An 11,587-nucleotide genomic window follows, 5' to 3' on the forward strand; every position below is an offset into this window, starting at 1 on the left:
CACACTATATACTCTTCCCTTTTTTTTCTTTCAAAATACTTTCCCCCCCTTAAACTTCATTGTATAAATATTTTAATATAACCTGCTTCAAGTTATTTCTGGAAAAATGTGTTTAAGATTACCTCTCTTTGGAATAATGAAAAAAATTAATTAACTTTCTTTTTCTCATGGTAAAAAAATAAATGTTAAGAGCTGGTAAGATAGCTTAGCAAGTAAAGGAACTTGCTTCCAAGCCTGACAACTTGAGTTTGATCCCCGAGTCCCACATGGTAGAAGAGAAATGCCTCCTGCCTCCACAAACACACACCAATACCCCCCCATCTCCCCACTACACACATATGCAAACAAATGAATGTCACAAAAAATTTTAAGTTAGCAGAAAAAAAGAAGGGGAAACACAGGTAGTGCTGCTCTCCAACAGCAGGTATTACCATAAGCCTACTGACAAATCTTGATATTGAGGAATTCCTTTTCTCTAGTTCCTCATTTTTAGCAACATAAGAAAAATATTAATACCTACTTCACATATAACATTTCCAAATATGTCAACATTATAGCTGACTTCAGAGTCTAAAAAGAAAGCCCAATGAATCCCAGATCTGGTTCTGCCCCCCTTAAGATCCTACTTACAACTCGGACTTTACCTTTTTAGGTCTGCGTAATTCGAGCTATTAAAAATGGGAGAAAGCTGGGCAGGATGTTGCCTGTATTATTTCAGGGCCACCTCATAATGCAGTAATATTCTTTCTTTGATCTCATATATGATTAAATTCTTCAGTAGTGAGCCCTTTGCTTACAGAAAATAAGCTTCATCCCAGAAATGAATTGGCATGAGGAGAGTTTGTCTCACTTGTGCAGCAAGTGAGACTTTTTCCTGCTTGCTAAGGGTGGGCATCAGGTCAGCAAAGTAAGCTTGGGGACAACCTGGTTCACTTGCTGCCTTAGCTGTCACTTGCACCAAACTACCATAATAAAAATATGTACCAGACTCAGTTTACATGCAGTTTAATTTTCATAACACCGTGTGCTAAATTTTTATCATTTTCCCTATTTTGCAATTGGAGGGACAATGGCACAGAAAGATTAAATAGCTTCTGCAAGACCACACAATTTGTGAGAAGCTGAGCCAAGATCCAAGTTAGGCTGGCTCCAGCATCTATTCTTGTAAACATTCTACTAAACTGTTTGCCCAGTGGTAGTTATTTTGGATGATACTAATATTTTTTTTCTTTTTATCATTTCCACAAAGGGCAGCAGGTTTTGAGACAACAGACCTGAATTTGGCTCCTAAGAAAAAAAATCTGATTTCTGAAACATCTCCTCACAGGGATTACTATAGTATTAAAGGACATGATATAATTTTAGATGACAAATGATACATTGCAGAAGGATAGATAGATGATAGCTATATAGATAGATACATAGATGATTATGAAATAGATGATAGATAGATAGATAGATAGATAGATGATAGATAGATAGAACTTATAAGGTGCCCTACCAAGTAAAGAAGCATTATTACTTTAAGCTTTATAAACTCATTTTCAGCTCATATTTTATCTAGTTTCACTAATTTTACCATAGATCCTAAAATTTTTGCATATCACTGTTATCTTTGGATGATTTTATGCTCAGTGTTCTTTTTCTCTATTTTTATTAAAAGAAATTAAAACTTTTTGAAGATTCTTGATTTCCAAACCAGAAAAATCATTTTTAGACAAATGGAAAGAATATCAACTTTTTAAAAAGATAATTTTCTAGATCTATCAAAATGAGAACTGGAGATGCCATTTAGCATTAGTGTGCTTACCTAGCCCTAGGTGATAGTTCATGCCCATAATCCCAGCATTTGAGAAGCTAAGGCAGAAGAAATGTGGGTTGGAGGTCCACCTGGGCTACAGAGTGAGCTCCAGACCCCGTCTCAAAAACAAATAAAATAACCTAGCAAATGAACTGTCTGACCTCACGCCCTCTGAACTGTCACGCCTCATTCTGATCATATCCAGGAAAGGTTATCTCATTTTTAAGGATGCGTATGAATGTACTGGGTCCTCCTGAACACACCAGGATAACCTCATTTCAAAGTCCTTGCCTTAATCACATTTACCAAGTCCCTTCTGCCATACAGCATATTTGCAAGTCCACAAGATTAAAATATCACTTCTTTGGAAGAGCTATTAATCTGTCTACCATAATTGTGAACACCAGGAACAAATCTCCAATTGGGTATATTTAAAAGCTTGTTAACACATAAGTTTTGAGAGTAATCTCATTAGAGTGTCCTGATACAGCCAAATCAGAACAGTTATTATGGCAGAGAGGAGATAAAGTTCAGTTAACCTGATTTTCAACAAAAAAAGACAGCCTGATAGTGGTGGCCAAAAGATAGCAATAACAACAGAGGCAAATGAGACCCGACAATGACCCAATGACCCAAACCAGGCCATGAAGAGCCACTCGCTGTTTCACAGGCATGCAGGGTCTGTCTTCTGTTTCCCGTATATTTTGTTTTTAATTTTTAAATATTTTTATTTGTCATTTGTGAGGGGTATGCATGTATGAGTGCAGAGATATGGGTGCCATGGTGCATGTGTGAAGGTCAGGGGATAACTTTGTAGAGTCAGTTCTCTCCTTCCACCTAATTAACATGGGATCTGGGGATTAAACTCAGGTTATCAAGTTTGCCTGATGCTGACCCCCAGTTATCATTTTTAGTCTAGTAAATTGTACTCAAACATTAGAAATTATACATCAGAGAAAAAGACGTTTCTTTCTTCCAAAGTTTTTAAAGAATTTGACTATTTTTAAATATAAACGAAACAAACAACAGAAGTGCCAGTTCTCAGGTTCTCAGTCTTGTGCCTGTTTGGGTAGCAGCAGGGATTATGAAAAGTTGTTGAAGGAAGGTTGTGAGTATTTAGATGAGGAAAATGTTCCTGAGTTCTTGCTGCTGGGAAGAGGTGGAATCCACAAGCCACAGGGACACAGAGTGCCTGAGGGGGGAACCCAGTTTCACTGCTTTCATAATTCCCTATGCTATTAACATGGTTTCCAGAACCACAAGAGGTCTTCTGATGCCATGTCTGGTGTCTAACTGTAAAACTCAGGAAGAGCACAGCCACCTATTTAGTCTCATTACAACCTATTTTATCATTTCCATAAAATTGTATCTTATGATACAATCATCAGGACTTCTCAGCCATCAAAGACACTATGAGCTGACAAGGATTTGCTTTGCAGAACCACCTCTCAAACACAACAAATTTAATTATACTGTGGCCTGCTCTGCAGGAGAGATAGATGATCTCTGCTTGGAAAAATCTGTATGTCCCCAAGGCATAGGTGTGACTCACTAGATGCCTATCTTCCTATTTAAAAGACTTAACCAGAAGTCAGAGAAACAGGAACAAGTCCCAAATAGCGTAAAAAGTCACTAATGAGCTAAAGGAGGGACTGGGGAATCTGCACAGGGATCAGAGTTCTAGGTAAGATTTCAGTGCAGTAAGGGAACCAGAAGACATTGGGAATCAAGCCAGTCAAGGAACAGGTAAAAGTAGAGAAGACAGAGGAAACAGAGAAGCCATCTAAGACCTCAGTGTACTGGGCTATGAAAATGATCCCCTTGACTGAAGGTAACACTGGGGAAAATCCCCAAACCATGCATATTCAAATAACATAGGCTTTGTGGGAATGGGAAGAAGAAAGAACTGAGATTAGGAAACTCAAAGGATGAGGTCCTAAGTATATTCTACTTGTTCATTTGAGAAAAAAAAGAAATGAATACAGGGTGAAGACGTAGCTGGGCAAATAAGAGCTTAACATGCACAAGGCCCTAGGTTCATCCTAGTGATGCCCCAAAACTATTTACTATGTCAGATACTACTTTAGTAAATTCAAATAGTGAATATAGCAGATGCAGTGTCTGTCCTTCAGGAGTTATAGTCTACTGAAGTATAGAACGAGAAAGGTAAAGCAACCTTTTTCATGTGCAGCTTTCTAAAAATATGTGGGCATTAGATTGCCTGTAATATTTCTCCAACTGCTCAAGCTCTGAGAAGAGAGAGAAGATTTGAAAGGCTTAGCAGTAGTTATTTTGGGTGATACTAATTTTTTTTTCTTTTTATCATTGCCTTCTGGTATTCTTCTATAATGAACTTGCATTACATATGAAATGGAAATTGCTTAAGAAAAACAGTGGAGAGATTTTCCCTTCAGTCATGGTTCCTTGTGAGGTAAAGACATGTCATTCATCCACCGGTAATGGGAGCTGCCTCGTCCCTCCAGTGACTTCCTTTTTGCTTTACCTTTGCCTAATGAGGCTTGAGGGAAAATGCTCAGAAAATCATCCTACCCTTTTCTCATTACCTCTGTGTGCATCAACCTCTTCTTTTTTCCTTGAACAATTGAAGGAAGCTGTTGTCAACCGAGGGATGTTCAGCATGCCCCCCTAACCCCCCCGCCCCCACACACACGGCTGGCTTCTCCTCCTCAACCTCCCATCTCAGCTTAGACGTTTCCTCCACATAAAGGTCATCCATGAACAACATAGCAGTTCCAGTCATATCTTAAGTATTACCATTCCTGCTGTTTTCCATCAGATCTTGGCTCTGCTCTTTCCTTGTACAGTACTCATCAACTTCTAATTTCCCATGTAGTTCCTTTCTCTACAAGCTTATTGTCTATGACCCCACAAATATGAAGACCTATCATGAAGACAGAGATGGTCTGTGGTTGCCAGTGCTGTACCTCTCAGCCACAACAGAGTCCAACACATCTTAGGCTGTCTAAACCAATACTAACTGAGTAAATGAATAAAGGAAGTGGCCCCTCTGTCTGCCCGCTACCAATTTTGTTCCCATGCAGTGGCATGCTGCAGCCAAGGCCATTGCCAGCTCACAAGGGTCAGTTGTTAAATTCTCAGAGGCTTTACAAGCCAGTTGTTAGACTGCTTGTGGCTTGAAATGGGTCACGGTAAACATACTCACACCACAGAAATCTCCAAATGCTGCATGTGAAGACACTTCCCCCCACTCCCCCAAAAAGCTGATTTACTAGTACACCATTGCTCTTCTCTCCTAAATGTAACTGGAAAATCCAGTTAGCATGGCATTATGCCTGCCCCATAGGTTACTTAAAATATTTCAATAAACAGTACTTGACATTTTATAGCATACTAAATAGATGCTATGTAATGATTTGCCTGTTGGGCCTCAATCCTTTCCTAAGCTAAATTATGTTCTAAAATATGTGTCTCCGGGCTGGCAAGATAGCTCAGAGGGTAAAGGTGCTTGCTGCCAAACCCAATGATCCGAGTTCAATCTCCAAGATCCATATGGTAGAGGGAAAGAACTGACTCCTGCAAATTGTCCTTTGGCCTCCACAAGTACCCTGTGGCATGTACCCAACCTCATATACCACCACATGCAAAGTAAATTACTACAATGTGATTAAAAGATTTAAAATAAAATATATGTCTCTGATCTGAACTCCTGGTTTCTGCTTTTCAGATCCTTACGTGAAGATTCATCTGATGCAGAACGGCAAGAGGCTGAAGAAGAAGAAGACAACAATCAAGAAGAACACACTGAACCCCTACTACAATGAGTCCTTCAGCTTTGAGGTTCCTTTCGAGCAAATCCAGGTAATGTCAGACAGGACTTTGCCCTCTATTCAGTTTCGTCCCTTCAGATCCCTGCAGGTTATCAGTGCCCATACTTCCATTAGAACTGTCCTGCACACATCTGATGCCTGAGCTACGCCAATGGAGACATGATAAGATATGCAAAATGGAAATTGCTGATTCATAGCCAAAACAGCAGGTCTTCAGTTGAACAGCAATAGGGTAGAAAAAGAAAATCAATAGAATCACTTTGCTAGCTCAAAAAGTTCATCTACAGAGTTGAACAGCCAAGAGAAAATAAACTTCCCTATTTCCTCCCAGGCCACAACAAGCAATGCTTCTTTTCACATCTGAAGAGCGAAAACTAACCAGCATCCCCACCTTCTAACATTGGCTCACGGTTTTTATATAAGCTTTCTCATGCACATTTTCACTTGCTAGCAGATCGTACATATTGACTTACTTTCATCAGCTGTTATATAAATGAATGGCATTGCAGAGGACACTTGTTTGGTAGTCTACACCTGTGAGTGAACTCCTTTGGACCCACTGGCAAACTCCTGACACATCAATTTTCTCCTATAATTTATTTCTCAATATCTGTTCTGTGAACTTTTTGAGTTCTAAGACTTTATTCCTATGGAAACTAACACCTCCTGGCATTTCATTTTTTAATTCCACAAAACAATACAAAGCAGGACATTGAGATGGAAATAAAAATCCTCATGTAAACTTTCTCCTTTGAGCTATAATTCCAAACCTATAAAAACAAATTTCACCTATGAATCTCAAAAAAACCCAAATATATTGAAAAGGAAGGATATTAAAAAACAAAACAAATTTTGGATTTCTGTGCAGCATTTTAAAGGAGATAGGACCTGGGCCTGACATGGAGCAGATTAGGTGCCTGCCCAGGACAGTGAGCACCCATGGGCTGCACCCTCTGCTTCTGCAAATGTGGTCTTTGCTTTCCTAGAACACTGCTTTCCCAGTTTTTGCATTTCCAAAGAGAATACAGTGATTCACATGCTGACAGAGGGGTTTAGTTTTCCTTTAGGCTGAAGGTATAAGATTACCTACCTTTCTGTTATCTTTCTGAATCCCTCTGGAACATTTTGTGAAGGAAGAAAACCATGCTGATTTCCAAAAGCATGTAAAAATGTCATCACTGCCATCATCAACACCACCAAGACATGCAAAATGAACCCATCAAGTGCCACTAATTGGTTTATTCCTAAGAAAAATAATCAAAACTTGCCCTAACTCTAAATACCCATTACGATTGCACATAATGTTCCACTTCTTTCCCTGAGATGTGATTGCATCGTGGTGTGTCTGCTTGGGACAAGAACTGAGAATCAAGGCCACAAATACCATCCCTTGGTCCCAAACACTATTCAGTAAATAGGTAATTTTTTTTTATTTGTGGTACTGGGGATTGAACCCAGGGCCTCATGCATGCTAGGCCAAGCACTCTACCACTGAGTTACAGCTCCAGCTCAGAAACATCTGCCTTTACACTGGCATCATGCCAAGGCTGCACAAGGAAGATAGTACTATAGTTTGCATTCTGAATTCCACACTCAGAAATGATTGTTGAGCTGGCATGATGGCTCCATGGGAAAAGGTGCTTGCCACCAAGCCTCACAATCTGAGTTTGATGCCCAGGACCCACATGGTGGAAGGAGAGAACTGACTTCTACAAGTTGTCCTCTGACCTCCACATGTGCACCATAGCCCACATGCACATGTTGTGCACACAAATACAAAATGAATAAATGCAATAGGAAATTTTTAAAAAGAGAAGCATTTTAAGCTGCTATGAACATTTTAAAAAAAGAGAGAGAAGCATTTTTTTTTTCTGTTCAGGAGCTGTAACTTAGTGAAATTTCTCAGTACATTGTCACAGTAGTTCAGTCCTCAAAATCAGAGTCTAGAGAAGGGCCCTACCCCAGCTGGATCTTCATCTGGATCTAATTTTCATCACTGTCTTTTTCTCCCTTCTAATGCTAGCCATAGGTTGTTATATGTCTACTTTAAGCTTTTATCTTTGTACTCAGTGTCTAGATCAGAACTAAGCAAATTCCTTCCTTGGGAAGTAGAACTGAAACATTCTTTAGAATGTGTATCTTCCATACTATAACAATGTGAATTTGCTTTCATTGATTCAACTAGTTCAAAAAAGCAAGTTATTAAAGAAACCCTCACAATACAATTGAGTTGCAGGAAAATTATATATTTCCTAAAGTGACATTCATTTAATGTCAATGCCATATACACAGTAATTAATAATGTGCATTAAGAGAATACACAGTCTAGCCAGGTATGGCAGTACATGACTTTAATCCCAACATTCAGAAGGCAGAGGCAGGCAGAAGTCTGTGAGATGGAGGCCAACCTGGTCTACATAGTGAGTTCCAGGTCAGCTGTGGGTACATGTGGCGCACACCTTTAATCCCAGCACTCGGGAGGCAGAGACAGGCAGATCTTTGTGAGCTCAAGGCCAGCTTGGTCTATATAATGAGTTCCAGGACAGCTGGGGCTACAGGGAGACCCTGTTTCAAAAAAACAAAAAAAAAAAAAAGAGAGAGAGAGAGAGAGAGAATTCACACTCAAAAAAAAGAAAAAGGATTTTATATTTAATTACTACTTTTTAAAGGATAAAGGATTTTCACCATATTGTTTCTCTCTTTCTTTTTTTTTCTTTTTTTTTTTTTTTTTTTTTTTTTGTCTTTTTGAGACAGGGTCTCCCTGTAGCCTCAGCTGCATGGAACTCACTATGTAGACCAAGCTGGCCTTGAGCTCACAAAGATCTGCCTGCCTCTGCCTCCCGAGTGCTGGGATTAAAGGCGTGCGCCACCACGCCCGGCTGTCATATTGTCTCATTTTATGGTAATAATCATATGATTAGGTCAAATCTTTTTTGTTTTATATAAAATGCTAGCTGTCACCTCTTGAAATGACAGTATAATGCATAATCACTCTGAGAATTTTAACAACATCAACAACAAAAAAGAACAGCCTGTGTCCCAGTGCTAGAACCCTCGGGGATAACACAGGTCAAACAATGTCACAATTTGCTGTAGGTAACTTGGCATGGTAGTTCATAGCACAGAGTCTGGAAATCAGCCCACTCATTCTTTGATGTGATCTCAGAGAGGATGGGCAACTTCTGTGAGCCTCTGGCATCCCTAGAATATATAATGAAATTAGTTCATATGTAATGTTCTTAGGACATTGAGGTAGATGAAGAAGGATCAGGAATTCAAGACCATTTTCAGCTACCGAGCTTAAGGCCAGACTGAGTTACGTGAGACCTTGTCTCAACAAAACAAAACCAAAAAAAGTATTAAGATGGTGATGACAACAATGATGGTGGTGATAGTGATAATATTGAAGTTGAAAAATAAAAATGGACCCAAATGTTCATATTTGAGCATTTTTAGCCTCACCCTGATGTTTGGAAATCAATTCTTATTTCTAATTCCTCAGATCCCAAGGAGGCTCTGCATATAACAGGGCTTTATCTCACAGGCTAGATGACTCCCATGCATTTTTGTGTCCTCTTTCAGAAAGTGCAAGTGGTGGTAACTGTTTTGGACTATGACAAGATAGGCAAGAATGATGCCATCGGCAAAGTCTTTGTGGGCTACAACAGCACCGGCGCAGAGCTGCGACACTGGTCAGACATGCTGGCCAACCCCCGGCGACCCATCGCCCAGTGGCACACCCTACAAGTAGAGGAGGAGGTCGATGCCATGCTGGCCGTCAAGAAGTAAAGGGAAGAAGCCTTTCTGCATCTGCCCACATAGTGCTCTTTAGCCAGTATCTGTAAATACCTCAGTAATATGGGTCCTTTCATTTTTCCAGCCATGCATTCCTAACACAATTCAGTGGTACTTCAAATCCTCTTTTAATTTGCACAAATGTAAGTGTAGAGAGTCCCTATGCCCTCCATCATACCACTGCCCTCCAAATCTACTCTTCTTTTAAGCAATATGATGATGTGTAGATAGAGCATGACTGAAATTATTTATTGTATCACACTGTTGTATATACCAGTATGCTAAAGATTTATTTCTAGTTTGTGTATTTGTATGTTGTAAGCGTTTCCTAATCTGTGTATATCTAGATGTTTTTAATAAGATGTTCTATTTTAAACTATGTAAATTGACTGAGATATAGGAGAACTGATAATATATTATATGGTAAATATAGTATCGTCTGCATTCCAGCAAAAATTATCAACTTGTAAGGCACTAGTACAGTTAAACTGACATCTTAAAGGACAACTTAAACCTGAGCTTTCTATTGAGTCATTTGAGTACCAAAATACACTCACACCACATCCTTGGTGGGTGAATCCAATTTTGTAGAATTCCTTTACAGGCACATAGCATGATCTGAACAGCATCCAGGCTGATCTCAAGGAAGCAAAGCCACAAAGCAAAATAGCCTCTATATGTTTTTGCAAAGCTGGAATCACAGCTTCACCCTGACGTTAAGGAAACAGCTGAATAGGAGTCAGTGAGTTCATGCGACTGCATCTAGAGTAGCTACACAGTGGTGTTCTCCGTGTGAGTGCGTGTGCAAGTGTGAAAGGATGCATGTGTGTGGATGTATGGTGCATGCCTTTGTCTGGGGTTGGGGTGGGGGAGGAGAAGCTGAGAGAAGTCAGCATTTCTGAAATATTGCCTGACTATTTAAACAGAAAACAATAGCTCTCCGTTATCACATTTATACAAAATGTGCAACCTGTGAATTCTGATTTAGATTTCACACCAATAATGATTCCAGAAGGTTTGCACATGAGACTTTGTAACAAAATATTTTATTATACAAAACCAGATTAGAAGGAATGCAGAATATTTTTAACATAGCAATCTGTGCTTATTACACAAAATTACTTTGTGGTAAACAGACAGTATTGTAATCCCATCAAAAGATGAAAAATAAACAATTAGCCATAGCTCTGAATGCACTTCAATTAAGCCAAAACAAACAGCTAGTGATCTTTTTATATGCTCTTTTTACTTAAATAAGTTTTAATTTGTCCTTTAAACAAAGGTGAAACAAAACTAAGAACAAGTTCTAGTAAACTGAAGCAACCTCTTATGTACGCTAGATGCTTGATTTAGGAGTTTTTAAATGTTTTCAATGTTATTCTGTAGTAAATGGCACTATTACAAAGCTACTAGTCATTCCATAAGAGTCTCAAGGACTGCTCTGTGTAACACTGTGACTGCCGTGTGTGCTTAGACACGTAGTTTCCTCAGTGGATAGCACTCAACTTACTCCGTAGTGATATTGTAACAATACTGCCATTCCCTTCTGCTGCACTGCCCAATGTGTGTGTGGCACAAACAGTTCTCATTACTAAGGACCAATTCAGAACTGAACAGCTATGCATAGGACAGAAAGATACATAGAGCTGGGGGTGGAGGGAACACAGCATTTTGTCAACACTGTGCACTAGTCCACATTTGTCCCGCTGTGGTAAACAGCCACTTGGGGAAGGGGAGCCTGCTTCCTAACACTGCTTCTAGTCCCTTCTCCCACTTGATTCCATGACCTGTTTTCACCTCCAGGCCACAGAGAATAGTGAGGCTCTGAAGTGAGAGTCTGTCTTCACACATACCAAAAAAAAAAAAAAAAAAAAAAAAAAAAAAGAAAAAAGGGAGGGGTAAAAGGGAGGGTCGTTTTTCAAATCAAAAAAAAAAAAAAAAAAAAAAAAAAAAAAAACCAGAGGGAAGCCAAGCTTGGCCTCAAGTTCAATCTCCATGCTTTGGACAAAATTCAAGAGAATTCATAAAAGGGCTGACAGACTTTAAACATGGGGTTGGCTGTTTAAAAACAAAAATCCCAAATCCCTGTTGTGATTCTTTCAGAGAAGAGGCGAACTCTTTTGCCTTTTGACCCCAACATAGCAAACTCTAGAAATAGAACAGACATGAAGGACAAGGGGAG

The 11,587-nt window shown here is 39.3% G+C and overlaps 1 protein-coding gene across 4 annotated transcripts in view; it reads left to right on the forward strand.

The window, feature by feature from the left end:
* Syt1 (synaptotagmin 1) overlaps positions 1-11,300 on the forward strand; it is a 556,957-nt gene extending 545,657 nt beyond the window's left edge. For all 4 annotated transcript variants that reach the window (XM_008852081.3, XM_008852056.2, XM_008852066.2 and 1 more), the window contains 2 exons: positions 5,508-5,641; positions 9,193-11,300. In XM_008852081.3, the coding sequence (XP_008850303.1) occupies positions 5,508-5,641; positions 9,193-9,399 (341 nt within the window). In that variant the 3' untranslated portion in view covers positions 9,400-11,300. The remainder of the gene's footprint in view (positions 1-5,507; positions 5,642-9,192) is intronic.
* Positions 11,301-11,587: the final 287 nt, after the last annotated feature.

This window comes from Nannospalax galili, unplaced genomic scaffold, assembly GCF_000622305.1.
Source record: "Nannospalax galili isolate Female #2095 unplaced genomic scaffold, S.galili_v1.0 scaffold390, whole genome shotgun sequence".
In the NCBI taxonomy this organism is placed as follows: Eukaryota; Metazoa; Chordata; class Mammalia; order Rodentia; family Spalacidae; genus Nannospalax; species Nannospalax galili.